At 35.0% G+C, this 21,700-nt stretch overlaps 1 protein-coding gene across 1 annotated transcript in view; it reads left to right on the top strand.

The window, feature by feature from the left end:
- fab1 (1-phosphatidylinositol 3-phosphate 5-kinase fab1) overlaps nucleotides 1-21,700 on the top strand; it is a 757,444-nt gene that overhangs the window by 526,437 nt on the left and 209,307 nt on the right. The window contains exon 33 of the mRNA XM_090401892.1: nucleotides 20,035-20,151. Coding sequence (XP_090258018.1) covers nucleotides 20,035-20,151 — 117 coding nt within the window. The remainder of the gene's footprint in view (nucleotides 1-20,034; nucleotides 20,152-21,700) is intronic.

The following is a 21,700-nucleotide window of genomic DNA, read 5'->3' on the forward strand; positions in this document are numbered from 1 at the left end:
AGTTCTGTTTCTTGATATATATATGTATGACTTTAGGGTGTTTTAGGTTGGGTAAGTAACTTAGGCTATGGTAATTCCGACTTGCATTGAAAATTGCCTTACGTCGGTCCATAGGAATGGATCTCCAACATAACTCGAGGACCCCCTGTACACCACTGTATATGCATCACCCCTATTCAGTAAATTTGTCACCCTGTTGTTATATGCAAGCAGATTGCTGAAGTATGATCTCCCCTCCCCCTCTCTTACAATACTGCTATTATTAACCCATTTTTAAATCCTAGTCCTTGCCAACCTTTCTAACACCTTAACAGCAACTCAAGATACACAAATCAGCCTATGATTTGTGATCATCCTCAGTCTTATTTATTCCCCCCCTCCCCTTTGTGAAGTCGAACCATTTTCCCACCTTCCATTCCTTTAGGGCTTGCCCTGTTGCAAAACTTGTGTTAAACAGGTGTGGCAAAATTGCTAATTCCATAGAACGTTTCTTCAAGAAATGCTGTCATATGTTGCCAAGTCCTACTGCTTTATTAACATCAAGTTTACTTAATTCCACATATACCTCCTCCACCATCATAATCTTTACACTCAGCTTCTTATGATGTTGTTTTCATGAGGATGAAATATACTGATAGATAAACTGCTCATTGAATACTTCAATCATGTCCTTTACATCAGTTACCAATCTGCCAGTATAATCAGTTATCATCATCCTCCCATAGTTATTCTTTTTTCTACTTGCCACATATCAAAGAGCTCATTATGATTTTTCTTGGCTTGATGGACCAATTTCCGCTCAAACTGCACTTTTGCTGTTTATTAACTGAATCACGTTCTTGGCTTGTTCTTTGTACTCTTCGTGCAACTAATTATTACCAATGTTCATCCTATGTTGCCTTCACAGTGCCTCTGTCTTCCAGATGGTATGCCTAATCTCCTCATTCATCCATTTTATTCCTACTTATTTAGCCTTTTTTTTTTTACCTTTGGAATACACTCAGACATTGCCGTTATTAAACAGCTCTTGATCACTGCCCAAGGTATCTGTCTCCTTTCCACTCAGCTCTTCTCTATATGCTATGGCTCCCAGTTTTCTCCTAATCTTTTCATAACCACCACCCACTTGTGTTTCCACATATATCCCTTCACAGGTTTGTATGTGACTTCTGACAGCCCAGGTGATCACTTCATTATCAATCTCACCAACTGTAGGAAGATTAGACACTCCATTCATAATCACATTCTCCAATGTTATAAACAGATCTATGAATCTTAATGCCCCTTGTGCCCTCTGTTGGATTCTGATTATGTAGAGATTAGAGTAATTATTATTTGCTTCAGAATCCAACATGATCTTCCATCACAAAGGCTAGACCTGTAAATATTATTTAATGTAAACAACTTATTTTACAATTTAATATTCATATAACTACTTTAATTTTGTCTAATATTTAATTATTTAATCAAGATATATGTATTAATAATGAAAAGACTGTATTAAATATTATTAAGCTATTTTAGTTATTACTATGTTAATATTATAAGAAATTGTATTTGATAATTTAACTGCACATTATTTGAAATGTAAATAGTCTCTATTTATTCCTGTTTGTAAAGTTTAATGTTATATAATAGCTCAATTTTGTTATATTTTGTTTTGTTGTCATGAAAACGTATGTAAGTGAGCGAGCATGTTTTGGAACACCACGTGAGGTTTATTGAAAAGAGTTTTAGAAAGAAATCACGTGAACAATTTAGGTGGGAAGAATGGAGATATATAAGCGATGAACGCTGAAATTATTGAGGAATTAAGAGATAGATTATTAAGAAAGAGAAAGGAGAGGATTGGCATTAGGTTGGAATCGGAGCATTCGGGAATCACAGTGTGATGATAACGAGTCGTCAAGTCACTCAAGCAGCTAATAAAGTCTACTAGTCAAGAGGCGGTTAGCTAATAAATTGTAGAATAACAATTATAGCTATGGAAGACAGCTGAGTGACTACTAAAGACTAGCGATATTTGAGTTGAGATTCAATTTCAGGGCCGACCTTTCAAGGACATACAGAACCTTGAAGCAAAGCACGAAGTTCCATAGAATAGTAGAGGCTGTAAAGTTGAAATTTACCGTTAGCTGTGCTTAGAAATATATTGCCTAAAGAATTAAATGAATGCAAGAAGAATGAACAGCTGTGCATATAAAAACCTCAAGTTAAAGAATTATTGTGTATTGCCTTAATTCATAAGTGATCAGTAGTATTTAATTCAAGAACGTTTGTTTATGTGTATAGTGACCGATGATTAATTCAGTTATTGCTTAGAAGATTTATTTAATGGGTGCCATATACTGTTTAAGTGTTTACAGTTATAAAAAGTGTATATGTATAAGTAGATGAAGATAGAAGATTATCGGTAAGATTATTCCAACCATTAATATTCCTATACAGAGATGTGAGTGTGTTTCATCCTAGAATTTCCTTATGTTAATAGTAACTATTGTGAAGATTAACTGAAGTGTAAATTTAAAAGTGTTTGCTTGTAAGGAGGTGTTACTGTGATTTTATTGTATTTGGAACTTAAGGAACTGTGAGAAGACTGTATTAGAGATAACAAATTTACCATTGTCTGAGTTTGTATGACAGTATTATCAGAAAGGCTGAAGTGTTTATAATATCTTAATTAGTGATTTGATCTTAAGTGTAAAATTTGTGATTTTAAAATTAAATGTTTGTTTTTGTTAATCAAAAGTTGTATTTTGCCTGAATCTCTTTTACTGCACCATTCATAAAATATTCGAACCAAAGCGGGTAAATTAAGTAAGTCAAATATACTCGGCCAGTATATATTTTAAGGAGAAATAGTTGAAAGTTGATTTTTCTTCAATTATTGAACTGATTCAGATATAGAGTGGTGCAGTCTTTAAATATAAATTTTCTCTATATTTGAATTAGAAACCAACTAGCAACTTATTATTTTGTTTAAGAACATCATAGTGAATAACATGTCGGATCCAAAGTACAGATTAAGAAGAAGTAGGATCCAACACCTCCATTACATAGTGCCTAAAATTGTTGTTCCTTAAGAACTCAAGAAATTCATTCTCCTTATTCTCTGATGCTATCTTTTTCACTTGTGTACAAAACATCTTTCCCCCCCCCCTCCAGTCTTGCTTTCATACCATAAACCTTTCACTCTTGGCAATGAGTACATTGAACACACACATCATAAAAATTCTTCATGCTAACTCAGTAAACAAGGAAGCCATTTTCTTTGTGTTCATCAGTGTCATGAAAAGTGCTTTCTGAACAATATTGCATGTTAAAAGTCACAAACAAACATAGATGCTCAACTACACAGTCTAAAGCAAGTAAAATACTATCAAAATTAATTAATAAGATTGCTAATATCCATTAAAATAAAACACATATCAATTTATTGTGTTTTTGTTTAATTTTTTGCTTTTTACAAAAATATTGCATATATTACTCTTATTTACATAATATAGTTATTGCATATAGGCTTTTAATAACTGTTTCGTTTTTTGTTGTTGTTTTGTATACCTTTTCACACTTTTTTATACACTTGTTTCTGTACCTGTTTTAAGCTATTTGTTTGTTTATTAAATAATTGTTAGTTCTGCTTCAATCTGTGTTAGCATGGTATGACCTTACCCTTCTTTTGCCACTAAATCCTTGACCAAATCAAATTTCAACTCACTGCCCATCAACACTACCAAATCTCTAGCTTCATCTGTTTCTTGGAGTACAGTTCCATTAATGTGGTGCATGTTCATGATAAGATTACAAGGATGAAATCTTTTATCCTTGTAATCCTTATAATATTTTGCATCATCAAACAACTGAATATTTCCCTTTATATCATTTCCTGTATAATTTATGTATATATTAAATAGCAGTCGTCCAAGCACAGGTCCTTGCAGTTCACATGCTTTCATCTACTTTCTCCTGGATTCTTCTCCTCCATAAACTTCTCTTTGGTTTTCTATCGGTCATCTTCATATCTGTTCTCATTTGTTCTTGTATTCAACTAAGATTTTACTTATCTTTCACATAGCCTTGCCATCTCCTACAGATTGTCATTTCTGAATTCTGTCTTTGGCCAACTTTTCCAGTACCGTTACCACCACTCCTGAGATACTGATTGGTCTATAATTTGCTACCACGGTTTTGGAGCCTTCTTTATACAGAGGAATTCTTTTTCTCCCTTCCACTACCTTGGGACTTTACCATACAAGAGCAGAGGCTTAAGTTAATTAGCAGTTAGAAACATTGCTAATTCCTTTATGCATTCTCATAAGATATGCGCTGATATCTCATATAATCCCTTGGTTGTATTTGCATTGAGATTCTGCAATATCCTAAGTATTTGCAAATCATCAACCTCTGTTCTCACATCACTTCCTGTCGCATCTGTCACAATATCCTCAGTTGTGTTTGTAAAAATTATCAACTCATCATTTGATGTTTCTAAACTTAAAACTCATTTATTAAAATAAACAGTATAACTCAACAAGTTGCATAAGTCATCAGACTTATATCATTGTACAAAAGACTAGAAAAAATTAATTACACATAGCAGATGTTATCAAAACTTCAAAACTAGTACACATAAAGTAACCAGAAAAAAATATACAAAAAAATTTACAAAAGATAGACATAATTAGAACATTATGAGATAGGGCCTACAACATTTCCAGTATGTCAGAAAAAAGGAGTGAAGACCTGCACTATCTGAGGCATACTCTTGCCTCAGTGGGTACAAACCGAAGATGAATAACAAAATTCTTGATACATGTCCACCAGCTACTTTGAATAAACAAGATTTCAAAAACACAATTTACCTTACATTAAGAATGTTACAGACAAAGTTGCAATATTGCTTAATAATCACTACATTAAAGTGGCTTTTTGCAAATTTATATGTTCTCAAGTTTCTTACATCCACCAAAACCTGCACATCTTCCCATGAAAAAGACAAGGAGTTTGCGTTATTCACTGCTCTTGTGGCATTTGCTATGTAGGACAGACACGACAGTTTGGAGAGATACATGTCTGAATATGTAAAATATGTTGAGAAAAGAAGACAACAAATTGTTTTGTATCCCTTATGTTAGTCTCCCACACAACAAACACAGGCCACCAAGTAATTTGGCAAGAAACAAAAAAGCCCAGATTGATCATAATTGTTTTCCAAAAATGTTTTACTGAATTGTTTTCAGAAGCCTCAGAAATGTTCTTTATCCCTGCAGAATGTGCTAAAAACTAAGATAATGTTTTGTTTTTGTCTACTTTTATCAAAAATTTAACAACTGTGAATCTAAGATATGACACGCATCATGCCACAGAACATAATAACAGCAACAACTAGCATTATTCCAGTGCCTACATAGTAGTTAATACAACATTTTTTTATGGTCACTTTGTTATATGTAAAGTTCTGATAACATCTGCTATGGGAAATGGTATTCTTTTCTGATTTTCTTTTCTCTCTCTTTTCCCTGATTGTTATTGCCTGAATATAATATTTTGTATTTGCTACTTAGAAGGATCTTAATAACTTAGAAGGTACAAGTTTTGTACTCCTGATGATGTGAGTCCAATGGCTCACAGGTTTTATAAGTCCAACAACTTACAAAACTTTCAGGTTATATTGTTTATTTTAATAAATCTGTTTGAAGTTTAGAAACATGTGGTCTCAATACCTGAAATCAAATGAAGAATTGCTCAACTTCAGAAATATTCATGTTCAATTGTCAACTGCTTTGTCAGCTTCTGTCACCTCACTATCATCAGCACTTGTTAAATTTCTCCTTCCATAGTTATTTTTCCTTTTACTTACCACATAGTGAAATAACTCTTTTGGATATTCTTTTGGCCTTCTCAACTAATTTCTTCTCATAATTGGATTTTGCCTTCCTTACCATGCTGGTCACTTTCTTGCCTGAACCTTGGGCTGTCATTAGCTTGCTAATCACCTTTCTCCATATATACCATTCACAACATTTTCTTTTTTTGCTCAGCTCCTACTTAATGATACTACTTATACATCTAGCTCCTGCCTGATTTATCCTCCTGACCACATGTATATGATCTGATGTTGCTTCCTTCAGATACCTCTTTCAGACTATCTCTCACACACACACACTGCTAATGTCCTTCCCTTGCAGATTCTTATACCATGGCACTGCTTCAAACTGCTTCATAACCTTATTATAACCACCTGTCTTGTAGTTCCACAAATATTGACTTTCTTAACTATGAACAGATATGCAGATTTCATGTTTTACAGCTACCCTCCCAAGTTATGACCTCATTATCACTACCCCCAATTGGAAGCAATGTTGCCACCTTGGTTATGGATATATCTTCTGATGTTATGACCAGATATCCAATACTCTCATACCCAAAGTCTCCTCCATTACATGCTGTTTTAAGTAATTATCTCTTAATAGGTGTATAAATTCCACTTCCTTCCTGCCATGTGATCTTTACTCATTCCAGAGTAAAGGACAGTGGGACATATTTTGTCCTACTGTCCTCTGTCTCACTCTAGATTGCCTCAAATGAACTGCCATGAAAACTCCTCTCTTCTACTCTTTTTAGTTGCAGATTCATTTACTATAATCATTAGTACCCAACCCCATCCTATCTCTATCCTCCCTAAAAATACTATACTCCTCACATTCTGTCTAGGTCATCTTCTGTCAGCTGCCTAGTCTCCTTAATGCCACTAACTTTTAGTAAGGTTGCACACTAACCAATGCTAAAAACCGTCTCTCTTATTCCAGATGCTTCTAGCATTAGCACATATAAACTGTAGCATCTCCTTAAGCTTCCATCAATCTTTACACCTTGTATTGTTGCTTGAGAGACTAGATTGTGCATTTTTTGGTAATTCTCATAAGTCATTCTCACATTCACATGCCTCATTGGTGTCTACACACACACACACACATATGCCTCTGCATTCACCCAAATAGATTTAGTTTTCCTGACTTTGCATTCCACACTCTTAGTGACTAAAGCTCTCCCTTGACACCTAACTACAAATCTGTATAGGTGCAGTCCATTAATTAGGCGAGATCCTTCCATCAAATTCAGTCTATAAGTCTAAAAACTCCACACCATTCTCTCTGCACAACCTGCGCATTGGTTGATTTGTGATCATTGTCTTCTCATTTCACCTTCATCATAGAGTGGCATCAGACTTACAATCTTCATATCCTATCACTCTTCTTTTTTTGCTTTTTCCTCACTAGGTACAATATCCTTGGATGAATGGTTTTAATGTGGTTTACAAAATTTTAGAGTTCTATTAATGACCTTTGCCATTAGGCAAAAATGTTATCCATAAACCTACTTCACTCTGAAGACTTAGGACGAATGTTGCAGAGATTTTCAAAATTCTCATTAAATACTTAGCAATTGGAGAAATTGGGGTTTCCCATCACTATTCATTCTGCTTGCTTACAGAGGTTATTTTGATAGTTGACATAAATAGGATTGATTACAAAATTAAAGATCCTAATAATGGCTGGCTTGTTGAATAATGAAACATTATATAATTATAATACTGATGGATGCAAGACAAAGTTCAGAAATTTTGTGTTAAACATCTAAGGTATTCAGTATGCGATTAGAGATTTATCTATAAATGTGGATAATAGGGATGCTTAAGGGTTAAAAACTGTATAATCAGGAGGAGACCCCCACTTAACCTTTTAAGGAATGCGGAGAACCAACCAGATATTCTTACCTAATGTCCAGTCCTCAACTTCTCGTTGTGTACCCTGTTAGGTATCTACCTGGATACTGAATGAATGAGGATGGGCTGGCAAGTTGGGATTTAGTTGACCAAACTGTATTATTATTAAACTACAATGTAAAAGGATGGTTCAACATAACAGAATTTCATGTCAGCTGGGGTGTCACCTGGTTAAACAAGGTCCCCATTATTTTCATCAGGGAACCAGGGTGAACAGTGTAAAGTCAGCTACCGAAACAGATTTTGGAACTCATTGCAACTGAACATCAGCAGAGTTAAAGATTAGTACTATCAACATAAGAAGCAGTGGAAAAGAAATGGAACTAGTGGAAGAATTGGAAAAGTACCAGATCAACATAATAGGCATGACTGAAACAAAAAGACAAAAACAGGCAAGATCCTTCTAAGTAGCAAATACAAAATATTATATTCAGGCAATAACAATCAGGGAAAAGAGAGAGAGAGAGGAGCTATAGTATTCAACAATAAATATGAGGATAATCTTCTTGAATGGCAGGCAATATCAAGTAGAGTGATGTGGGCAAATATAATATCAGAATGGGGAATTGGACAATGAGACTTATTTGTGCTTATAGTCACACAGAAGATTTTACCAAGGAAGAAATGGAGGAACTTTTTGAAGTATTAGAGAACACAGCTGGCACAATAAAAATGAAAAGTTGGTCCTTGTTGGAGATCTAAATGGCAGAGTAGGAAATGATTACCTGACATATAGAAAGGTTTGGGGAAAATTCGAAGAAAGAGCAAAGCTAATATTAATGGTAAGTGCCTGCTGGATTTCTGTTCAAGACATGGATAGGAACACCATGCTTGAACATAAAAATGTGCACCAATACACATGGAGAGAAGATCCAAGAAATAAGAAAGTCTCATTGACTATGTTATAGTTGATAGTGATGTTTTCCGATTGGTTTAGGACACAGGAGTATACAGAGGATTTGAAATAAGAAGTGATCACTATCTGGTATTGAGCAGGATAAAATTGAATGTAAAGTCTTCTTTTCATTCAATAAGAAAGTTGTGTGTAAGAAAGTTTTAAAATGAATCAAAGTTGAGCAGCTTTCAGAAGTGAACTGTAGACTCAGATACTTAAACATTATTGAAGAAAAAATACAGGAGTTAAAAACAAGAACCAAAGCTTGGAGATTCAGTGCAAATCCTGAAGGCAGCATTAATTGTTTCAGCCAGAGAGGCATGTGGTGAGGTTGTCTGCAAGGATAGAAAATTCAGAACTCCATAGCAGACACAAGAAGTTAAAGAGGCAGTGAAGGAAAAGAAGAAAGCATATTGAAAGTTCTGGCAAATAAGTCACCTTGTGCTCTTAGAGAATATAGAGACAAATGTAAAAAAGCTAAACACTGTGTAAAACTAGCTAAACAAAAGTCATGGGAGGACTTTGGTAAGAACATAGAAAATAAATATCATGAAGGTGGCAAAATATTCTGGAGCTAGAAATGCAAGAAAAAGTACTGTAGAAGGAATCAGAAATGATAAACATGACATGAAAACTGAAGATAAAGGTATTCTTGATATCTGGAGTAATTACTTTGAAAGGTTGCTAAATGAAACAAACAGTGTCAGCACAGCGGTAGAAAACTTCCAACGGGAATGCTTTCAAGAATGCATATCTATACTTGAAGAAAAAGCCTGAAATGTGGAATGCCAGTGGGAGTAGGTGATATTCGACCAGAAATGCTCAAGTATGGAGGTATAAGTCTTGCAGTGGCTGCACTGCATAGTTCAGAAAGCCTGGACAGTGGGATGAATTCCAAGTGATTGGAGTAGAGCTCTCATGGTACTCATCTATAAAAATGGGAATAAAATCTAATGTGAGAATTACAGAGGTATTTTCCTACTGATTTTTCCTTGTAAGATTTATGCAAGTATATTGAGAAACAACTAAGAACAATTATGGAAGGGAAGCTTGGTGAGAAACATGCTGGATTCAGGCCAAATAGAGATTGTGAGGATCAGATTTTCACTTTAAGACAAATAATTGAGAAATCTTGGGAATATAACAAAGATTTGTATTTAAGTTTTGTTGATCTGGAAAAGGTATATGACAAAGTGTCAAGAGGAAAGCTGTTCAAACTGCTACAGTTATGTGGTGTAAATGGGACATTTTATCGAGCAATACATAGTCTCTTTAAGCTGTGAGTCAGCAGCCAGAATTGAAGAAGGTACAGGAAGATGGTTTGATGTTAAATCAGGTGTGAAACAAGGGGGCACATTAATTCTCAACTGTCATTCATTATCTGTATGGATCACATTATGAAGAAAAGTGGCATTAAATCTGATATCAAAATTGTCAATGTTAATTTTGGCTCTTTACTTTATGCAGGTGATGTTATACTTCTGAATAAATCCAGCACAAGTCTGCAAGATTCCCTGACTGAATTGAATAACTGTTGTAATAAATTTGGTATGAAAATCAGCAATAAAAAGACAATGAAAATAGGTAGAAACACTGAAAACTTCAAGTGTATGAATGATGAACCTATACAAGAAGTAAAACATTTCAGCCATTTAGGCAATTTTTAGTGAAGGTGGCAAGTTAAATATGGACATAGACAACAGAATAAGTAAAGCTGGTATGGTATGGTAGAAAATCATATTATGAATAGGAGAGAAATTAGTCAAAATTCTAAACTAGCTATACAAGACAGTGTTCAATCCAGTTTTAACTTATGGATCTGAGAACTTGGTTAGAAATAAACCATTTGATCAGAGACTGGAGACCTGTGATATGAGAGTTTTGAGAAAGATTAGTGAAGTGAACGGATGGCATCAATGGCAGTATCACATTGAAAATGATTGTGTTAGGAAAGAACTTGCCATTATTAGCATTAGTAGAGCTAATCTTAGGTGGTATGGTCACTTAAATAGAAAGGGAGAGGAAAGATTATCAAAACGAGTGTTCTTTGCCAAGTTGACAGGAAAAGAAACCCGAGGAGGACCAAGATGTTAATGGTAAAAAACAGTAAAAAAGCACCTTAAAAGACAGAAATATAAGATCTGATTATCCATGTGATGAGACTTAAGTGCTGTGAAGAATTCATGTTGGAGGTTTAATGGAATATTATCAGCACTGAGAAATGATTAAAAACAATTTTAATACTTCAAATATTTGTCTCCATCACAGAGACATCTTCAGGGATTACAAAAAAACATTTGTAACAACACTTTCAGATGGGTGTCAAGGGAGAGCTTTAGTCACTGAGAGTGTGGAATGCAAAGTCAGGAAAACTAAATCTATTTGGGTGGATGCAGGTGTGTGTGTAGACACCAATGAGGCATGTGAATGTGAGAATGACTTATGAGAATTACCAAAAAATGCACAATCTAGTCTCTCAAGCAACAATACAAGAATTGATGGAAGCTTAAGGGGGATGCTACAGTTTATATGTGCTAATATTCCTAACTGTGTCAGACTTAAAACCAAATTTAAGTCAAATAAAGCCCTCCAGATATACAAACATGCTAGTCTGGCACTATTATGAGAGCAGATTACCGCAACTCGCGCCAGCCTTGCTACGACAACGCCGCTATTGGCTCGTTATAGTCAGAGCTCTCCTCTATACTCAATCCTGAACTTTGGTCCATTATCTTTGGCATCTCAGAAGCTTCCTCTCAGAAAGAATTCCAAAAAATAAGCACATCCAAAAGTTTAATAACCTGTGTAAATCTAAACCACTACCTCGAGTTCAACCGCTTCATACAGTAGTCAACCTATCGTCCAAAAGACTCATTGAAGATGCCTTCAGTGCCCTAAGCCTCTGACACAATTTTCCGTCGCACCTAAAGAAGTTCCGGTATTGGATATTATGTACAACATCGAATGCGGAATTTGTCACTTAGCTCCAGAAACAGCCAATAACATCAGATTTGACGTAGCTAACATCCTCTCCTGGTTGTCACGTCAAAAATTAATTTATCTTCCAGTCAACTCTCTGCCCTCAGAAAATTATGGAAAGAAAAAAGTATTGTCATCACCAGAGGCTGATAAGGGTAATGCTACAGTCATTCTTAACGCCTCAGAATATAATTGAAAATGAATATTATTCTCCGTGATCATGCTACCTACATACCACTTGAACATGATCTCACAAAAACTCAAGTTAAAAAAATTAAAAAACCTACTTAAAAAAGTGTCCTCTTGACCTCTTGACATTACAAAAAAACTCAAACTATTCTGTTCTCATCCCCCCCCCCCTTATATACAGTTTACTGAAAATCCACAAACCTAATTCTCTCCTAAGACCTATAGTAGATGCCACCAATGCTCCTTGCTACAAATTGTCAAAGCAGCTAGCTAACTCTTTGACCCCCCCCCCCACTGGTCTTACCACATCTGATGTAAAAAACTCTACCCACTTTAAAAACTTAATTAAAAATCTTACTTTAAATAATACAGACATATTGGTCAGCTTTGATATCATCTCATTATTTACCAATATTCCCCTAATTGACACCTTAACACGTTTGCTGCCAACTACAAGTATACTCGTAGTTGGTATATGAGCCTCACAAGCCAACTTTGAATATACTCGTATGACGCTTACCGCCAGCAACGAGATTACTCGTACTGACCTCAAGGAAGTGAAATTGCTTGACATGCGGTAACAAACTATACCCGAGGAGCGTGGCAGCGAACGTGTTAACACTCTTAAAAAAACGTTTTTCCTTCTGATATCTTAGAGATCTTTTCCTTTGCCATCTACTCTGGTTATTTTTCTTGGAAGAACAAAATCTACAAACAGATAGAGGGAACTGCCAAGGGTTCCTCCCTCTCGCCAATTTTTACATGGAAAATTTTGAAAAACAAGCCATAGACTCTTCCCCTCTAAAATCTTCTATCTGGCTAAGATATGTAGATGATGTGTTCTCTATTTGGCCTCATGGTCCAGACACATTAGATTCCTTCCTCAGTCACCTCAATAGTCTACATCCAAGAATCCAGTTTACGATGGAAAAGGAAAATAACAATTGTTTACCCTTTCTAGACACCTTAGTAACATGCCTTCCTAATGGTAACCTTTCTTTCTCTGTATATAGAAAACCTACTCATACAGGCAGATACATTCACAAACTCTCCCACCACCCCTCTCAGCTGGCATTATTAAAACTCTTACCAATAGAGCCTACAATCTTTGTTCCAGTGAAACTGCCCTTTCAACTGAACTCAAACACATACACAACACCTTCCTTTCCAATGGCTACAGTGACTACAGAATTAAAAAAATCAAGTCCTTCCCCATTCCCCAACCATCTCTTCAGAAGGACTTCAGAAATGCTATCACCATACCTTACATCCGTGGTACATCAGAAAAAATAGCCAGATCATTAAAAAAGTACAACCTCCATACAGCTTTTAAGCCCCACCATAAACTTGCTATCCTTATCTGTTCACCAAAGACCAGTTCCCTCCTCTCTCAGTGCCTGGAGTGTATAGAGTACCTTGTGCCTGTAAACTGGCTTACTTCAGACAGACAGGCAGATCAGCAACAATCCAGTTAGAAGAACACAAGTCATACATCTGCAATCACGATTATGGTCAATCTGGTCTTGCAGACCATGTTTTGGATACTACCCACAGGATCTCCTGGAAAAAAACCACCATGCTCCACCATAGTAAATTCAAAAAAGAAAGACTATTCTTTGAATCTACATCTGCACTCAGGAATCAACTGCATTTAAACAAATACGGTTGCATTAAACTTCCCAAAATTTGGGAAACATTAATTATCAGAAATCCTTCTTTACATCCTAGGCCACCTGTAAATGCCCATAGAGGGCCCACCACCTAGATAGGACTTTAGTTTCACTCACTATTGTATTATATTTGTGTGTGTGTTGTTACAAAAGTTTTTTGTAATCCCTGAAGATGTCTCTGTGACGGAGACAAAATATTGGAAGTATTAAAATAGTTTTTAATCCTTTCTCAGTGCCTGATAATATTCCATTAAACCTCCAACATGAAGATTTGATGATGTTGGAATCTTGACAGATAACAGATTAATTTGAAGGAAACTTGTTGATCAGAAGTTAGTAATGGTGTATATTTTTTGTTTAGTACTATCATAATTACCCTTTACACTCCCTGAAGGTACATATCAGGAATTTGATGATGATAATGAGGTGGATAATAATAAAGATAATTACTTGCAAGGCTTATAACTAGATCAGCTAGTACATTCTTTATAAATTTGAAAGTCTTGTTTGTAAACTTGGGAGAGGTTTAAAGGTGTCCATAATATGTTCTCAGTGTTTCATTTTTGAATTCATCCCAACTAGTAACTTTATTTAGAATCTTTAATTTAATCAGTTTGTATGGCCATCAGTGATAGAATGATTAATGGAAAAATTTCTGAGAATTAAGGTAACTGTCCTAATTTCCACTTAAATGTTCTTTGATAAAGTTATACTAAAAGATGGATTACTTATTTAAAAAATATTTTCATTTGTAGCTTTTTGTCCAACCTTTCATGAGTCTTTACAGTGGAAACTCATGATATGTCCCTTTTTACTATTTCTATTCTGTTTAAAGAACCTGGAGCTTTAAGTGTGATATTAAAGTGAATCTAAGCAGCTTTAAACTAAATTTTATTAGCAGTGTCGTGAAGAATATCATGTAAGTCTCTCTCTATTGAATAAAATAAATCCTACTACTCTTCTATAGAATACTGCATAATCATGAACTTTGGCTTGTTCTGAATGAGGTGACAAAAAAAAAATTTATTGCTAATTTATTGGTTATCAGTCATGGTGAAGGATAATATTGATTGCAGATTGTCTAATTAATTAAACCTGCATATTAATTTATCTCTACCTTGGTAAAAGAAATCCTAGATGTAACAGCAAAATAAGTTAGGGTGACTGTATTTTTGAAAGTTCTTTATGTAAACAACATTATGTATACATAATATCTGTAGCAGTGAGTACTAAATATGTGAACTGAATTTTGCAGACTATATTTGCATTTGCTAGTATTAAAAATTTCTTAGTATCATTAAGTTGATCAATTAGCAAAGCTGTATTATCTTATAAATAAATGTGGTAAACCAGACTGAAATGTTCTTTTATTCTACAGTAGGCAGGGATTACCCATGCCACTCTGAAGCACTTTAATCCAATTAATACGCTTAGCCCTTTTCACTATATCTTTATCATAAATATTGCATTGTTTTAAATATAGGCTGTGCATAAAGCATGATGATTTGTCTTTTAACTGTAATTCAATTTGCAAGTTTGCATATTAAATTATGCTACAATGGATTATTTATATAAAATATTTTATTTGTAGAATTTTCACCCAGTGTTTTTTGTGTATCTTCACTATGATTGAAATGATGGAACAGTAGTGCAAGCAAATGACAGAAGGTTTAATATCACCTTTAAGCATTGTTTGATAGTGACTAATTTCATATATTTGAAGAATGGATGTACATTCATTTCCTGTAAAGCTATTTTTAATTAATTTTACTTGTTACAAGTCAAAGATTTTTTTCTACTGGTTATGCCATCATGCATTTCAACAATTTAAGTCTATTATGCCTTGTTCTGACCTCAGAAATCATCAGCAAGTCTTAATTACATGGACCTCTTTTCAAGATGGTTTTGGACAAGACACCAATGGGCTAATTTACTCTTTACAGATGAGAGTTGTTGTAGTCTTTTGTTGTTCAATTCTAGATGACACTTGAACCTGTGTGGTACTGCTTTCATACAGTGGTACATATGAGGGTGGTCTGAAAAGTTCTCGGCCTCGACCATAGATGGCAACACTATTGGCAAGTTGTTGTTTTTTTCTAAGTTGGTATCTGTCATAAGCATCCGTGTGAAATTGTAAGTCATTCTATCAAGTAGTTTGTTTTATACAGCTGTCTGAAGCAAAAGGGTTGTCTGTATCCCTTGAAATGGATAAAATTGAGTATCGTGCGGTTATATTAAATTCTTTGTAAAAGAAGGTTTAACGGCAAAACAAATTCATATCAAAGTTCATAAAAGTTTATGGGCACTCTTCTCCTTCCTTTTCGACAATTAAGAAATGGGCTGCCGAGTTTAAACGTGGCCGTGCCAGCCTTGAAGATGATCCACGTGAAGGATGTCCAAAAAGTGTAACAACACCAGAAATCATTGATCAAGTGCACGATATGGTATTAGATGACCCGGCAAGACAAAGCGTGTGATATTGATGAGACTATAGGTATTTCAAAAGGACGTGTAGGATATATTTTGCATGAAGAATTGAAAATGAAAAAGCTTTATCCAAGATGGGTCCCATGCTTGCTCATAGCAGATCAAAACCGCACTTGCATGAAAATCTCTGAACAGTGCTTGGAGCCTTTTCACAAGAATAAAACTGAGTTTGTGCATCAATTTATTACTATGGATGAGACTTGGATTCACCATTACACACCACAATCCAAACAGCAGTCAAAACAGTGGACAGAAGCCGGTTGTTCAGCACCAAAGAAGACAAAGTTGGTTTCATCAGCAGGAAAGGTCATGGCATCAGTGTTTTGGGATGCTAAAAGCATCTTTCATCAGGACAATGCACCTGCCCACAGAGGTGTTTTGGAAATCTGAAAATTAAGGGATCTGCACTGAATTGTTGGAACATCCACCCTATTCCCCAGATTTGGCAGCCTCTGACTTCTATCTCTTCCCAAAACTAAAAATCTTCCTCCTGGTCAGCATTTTTCTTCGAATCAAGAGGTGATTGCTGCTGTAGAGGGATATTTTGCAGATCTTACTGAGAATCACTACATGGATGGGATAATGGCGCTGGAATAAATGTATTAGTCTTAAGGGAGATTATGTTGAAAAATAAAAATAATTTTGAAATTAGAAATTCATTTTTTCATTGTTAAACTGAGAAATTTTCAGACCACCTTCGTACAGCGATGCTGAGGTCATGGTGTGGGGAGGCATTATGCTTAATGGATGCACTGAGCTATAAGTGCTGGAAAAAGGGACTATGACTTCATTGTCATGTTTGATTGTTCTGTGGTGCTGTAGGCAAAGAATTAATTAATTTTTATGGATGATAATGCCATACCACATCATTCCCAAAGAGTGGAGATACTTCTGGAGACCAAGGATATTAATTGAGTTGAGACCAGCATACTCTCCAGATCTCATCCCCATAGAACTTGTTTGGGATGCAATAGGGAGACTTATTGCTGCTCAAAATTCCCCTCTAGAAAACAAACAAGCCCTTATCTTTGCTCTGAAAGAGGAATGGGCCAGTTTGCCTCAAAAACTCCTGAATTACTTGGTACCAAGCATGGTACGATGCTGTGAGAGAGCTGCATTGCAGTTTGAGGCAGACATATTCCATACTGAAATGTCTCTCTGCATAGTTTTCTGTAAGCACTGTGCATTAATTCCTTAACTATGTCCTTAGGAAATTTGTAACTTTTGCCAAAAATGTATTGCAATTTAATTTGTATGAAATTTATAACACATTTTTTGTGTAATATGATGTATAGTATTCTGGCAATAAATTTATATCCACATTTGGCTGCAGTCATGAAATTTTTTCATATACAGGGTTAAATGTAGTTAGCTTTTAGACACTATGTTCTAAATTAGAAACAAATCTGTTCTGCAGCTGTCTCTCTTTCTCACTCTCAAGAAATGGCTACTATTCTTTTGTATTGTATCTGTTAATCCCTTACGGCTTAACCATTTGCTGTTTTTTTTTTTTTTTAAATTTCATTATCCCATATTTTAATTTTTTTCTTTTTATTAAAATGTTATGGTCTTTCCTAGACTTTCATTTGTTGCAGCTGCATTTAGTATTATTTTTATATTATAATGTTATTTTATTTACTTATTCACTTTTTTTTTCAGTTTTATCTAAACATTTGTTAATTCTTTTTGCTCTTTTTTATACCTTTGTATCATTTAGTATTCTAGTTTTATAAAGATGTTTTCTCATTTTTTATTTCATTTTTTTTTGCTTCTTTGTTACTTTTAGGCATTTAGATCATATTTTATCTTAGTAACAAAGTGAATAGTGTCTATTTTGTAACTTCTAAAGAAAATTTTGATGTTCTTTCATCTAAAATAATCTATAATTAATTTCCATCCTCTTCCTGACCAGTTAAATTTATGTATATTTTTATAAGTGTGGAAGGAATTTATTACATGATGTTTATTATATACCAGAATGTATTAATATTCTTTTTTTTTCCTAATTCTTGCATTTAAATCATCTAATAATATCACATTAACTTTTTTTGTTTATCTTATTATATTGTCTTTTGTAAACTGTTCATAGAATTCACCTTCTCTTCCTTCTTATGCTAGTTATTGTTAAATAGTCTTTGCATACTTTTAATCTAACTTTTCATTATGCTTTCATTCCAGTATTTATAGAATTTAATAAACCAAATCATAACTGCTTCTCTGTGGCATTTGGTCTCTACCGACTCCACTATGTATCATATCAAAGTTCTCACTTTCCATCTTTTTTATTATTACATTGGATAACACAAATTGCCTCTAAAATGAAAATAGTGATTCTTTACTAATTTTGATGTGCTGAACACAAAAATGACAATGAAATCTATTGATTGGCTCTTGTTTATGAGAGTCTCAGTCCACATTGTGTACATAGGTATAATTTGGCAATACTGTATTTCAGTCTCCTGATTGCAACATATTGCATCAGCCAATCATACACAACACCCCCAGGAACTATTGCATCTTGTTAGAAGTTTTTTTTCACTTAGTTAGACTATAATAAATTTAGTTTAATCCTTTATCCAAGTGTAAGCAAACAAAGTTTGCACCTGAAGTATCTTCAGGACTGAGGCAACTCATGGTAAAGGTGGACCAAGCTCCCATCACTTGTCTTACTATCTCCCATAATGCAAAGCACATCTCTTTGCAGACATGTATAATGCTATGCATTAAGGGAAGGACCATTACTTCCACCTTAGTATCACCACCTCTGGGTCTGGCTCCCACTGACGAGACCTCAATAAAGGTCGAAACCGGTCTGGGTAGTGGCCCTTCCCTTAATGCATAGCATTATGGGAGACACTAAAACAAGTGATGAGAGCTTTGTCCACTTTTACCACAAGTTGCCTCAGTCCTGAAGATACTTCTGGTGCAAACTTTGCTTGCTTACACTTAGATAAGGGATTAAACTAAATTTATTATAGAGCTATTGCATCATTAGCTGATGCAGCGCAGTTGAGTCATGACATTGCTGTCATAAGATGATACAACCATTAGTATAAAGTGAAGTGTCGTGGGTTCCGAAATATTTCAATAATTCATAAAAATCAGAAAAAATGGGTATATTGTAGTGTGGTTTGCATGAAAGTGAATCACAAGGAGGGGGATTTTTTCCTGCCGGGGAAAAAGTTCAGGTTTTCTCTGATAGAGGGCGCTGTACCATGTGCATGCAAATGAGAGGTCTATAAAACGCAGGGTGTACTGCTGGCAGTGTGTAATGAATGCCTGCTAATTCCCAGTCATTGTGGCAAATAGAATTGTTTTTGTGAAAACAAAAATTTGTTGCAGCGATGCTTACTTTGGTGGATAAGGCATTGTTAATGAAGTTGTTTTATGTAAGTGGGGAATTGGTAGCAGAAGTTTTGCAAAAGTTTCAGATGCAGAAAAGAATGAAGAAAGGTCCTATCACTCCTGCCAGACTATAGTCTCTAATAAGACATTTCTAGAAAACTGGAAATTTGTCAGATCACCCTCGAACTTGCAGACCAGTGTTATCCAAAGCCCATACCCTAGTGGCACAATCAACAAGCGGTGTAAGCAGTGCACGGGAATCTGCAAGAATCACAGGCATAGCAAAAACATCTGTATTCTGCATCCTTCATGGTATGTAAGCATTACAGCAGCAAATTTTTCTTTTCCCAAAAACAATTCTGTTTGCACGCATTCATTATGAGCTGCCACCTGTACACTCTGCATTTTATAGAACTCTCATTTGCACGTATTTGCAAATGATACATGCAGTATAGTGCCCTCTATCGTGAAAATTTGAACTAATTTTTTTCTCCTGGCCAAAAAAAATTCCCCCCTCCTTGCAATTCACTTTTGTTCAAACCACATTCTAATATACAATTTTTCTGATTTTTATGAATTATTGAAATATTTCAGAACTTATGGGACACCCTGTATTTTATATTGCTTAGTTATACTGTTTAATTTTCAGATATATAGATTCATAGGTTTACTTTTTTTTTTAGATCAAATAGATGGTGATCCTAGATACACATTGAGAGGTCATGAACGATCAAAGTCAGATGGTGCAGAAAGAGTTTTAGAAAATAAACAGTTCCGATCGTTCTGTCAAATTAAAAATGGTTGGTAATGATTTAAAGTTTATTTCTAATTCTTTTTACATTAGATCTCTCTATCTTAATAAGTAAATGATAATAGCATCTATCTTGGAAGATAAATTATGTACGAAAACAGGGGAACACCACACTGTGTAGTATTAGTTACTTAGTTCCTAAGCAATATATTATTTTAATTCATTCTCCCTCTTGTACTCTACACATTACTATATACAGTAATGTCCCACATAGTGTTTGTGAAGTGGAGACCAACAAGGTGAAATACAGGGTGGGATGTTGCTACAATGCTGGAAGTTCATTTGCTGGCAACAAAGAAATGGACCACCAAATTAACCTGATGAGTGTTAAAAATACCAAGCAATTTTAAACCTGGTTTTACTCCATTTCCCAAGTAAGCAAACAGACAATAAGTCAAGTTTGCACCTGCAAATGATGCAAGTCTAGCTGATCCTACAGGTAGTGCAAGACCAAGGCAACTCGTGGTAAAGGTGGCATAAGCTCTGATCACTAATCTTAATATTTATCCTTAATGCCAAAACACATCTCCAAGAAGGGGACGCATGATGTTTTGTATTAAAGGCAAGGGGTAAGGTAAAACACTTTCTACATTTATATCTCCTCCAGAGATTTTTATTTAATAAGGTTAAAACACCTTATGGCAACTTGGTCTGGCAAATACTTATAAGCTCTGTATTACTAAATCTTGGTATTTCTAGCCTAGCTCCCACTGATGAGACCTCAATAAAGGTCGAAACCGGTCTGGGTAGTGGCCCCCTTGCCTTTAATACAAAACATCATGCATCCCCTTCTTGGAGATGTGTTTTGGCATTAAGGGTAAATATTAAGATTAGTGATCAGAGCTTATGCCACCTTTACCACGAGTTGCTTGGTCTTGCACTACCTGTAGGATCAGCTAGACTTGCATCATTTGCAGGTGCAAACTTGACTTATTGTCTGTTTGCTTACTTGGGAGATGGAGTAAAACCAGGTTTAAAATTGCTTGGTATTTTTAACATTTATTATACCCAAGGTAAAACACTTTCTACATACCCTGATGAGTACTAAATAAGTAATTATTGGTGATTAAATTTTCTGAATATCAATTGGGTAGCTAAGAAAACTCATATAAGAACAAAGGAGAATTTATTGAGCTATTGCATGACAACTTTCTCAATTGTGAAAAAAACAATTTGAGGACAAAGAGTATTAGATTTGATCATAGCTTCAGAAGGTGTCTCGGTTAAGGATGTGACTATTTTGCCACTAGTTGGTGACAGTGATCATGCCATACCTAGGGAAGTAGCCAGCTATATGGATGTTCTAATCAGGACAGGTTACATGCTGAACTACAAATACTGACTGCAGAAAGTACCCTACTATCAGAACCAGATGAAGTCGTTCAAATAATGAGTGCTCACTTCATCATGATATATCAACTTGGTGTATATAACATAATGCTCAGTGCTACTACATCATACAATGAAGAAATAGAGGTGCATGAAAAGGAGGTTCTAGAGTTGTTGCATAACCTGGCTAAGAATTTGGTACTGGGACA

Source organism: Typopeltis vanoorti, chromosome 12 (assembly GCF_054136105.1).
Source record: "Typopeltis vanoorti isolate ZY-2024b chromosome 12, IOZ_Tvanoo_1.0, whole genome shotgun sequence".
Classification (NCBI taxonomy): Eukaryota; Metazoa; Arthropoda; class Arachnida; order Uropygi; family Thelyphonidae; genus Typopeltis; species Typopeltis vanoorti.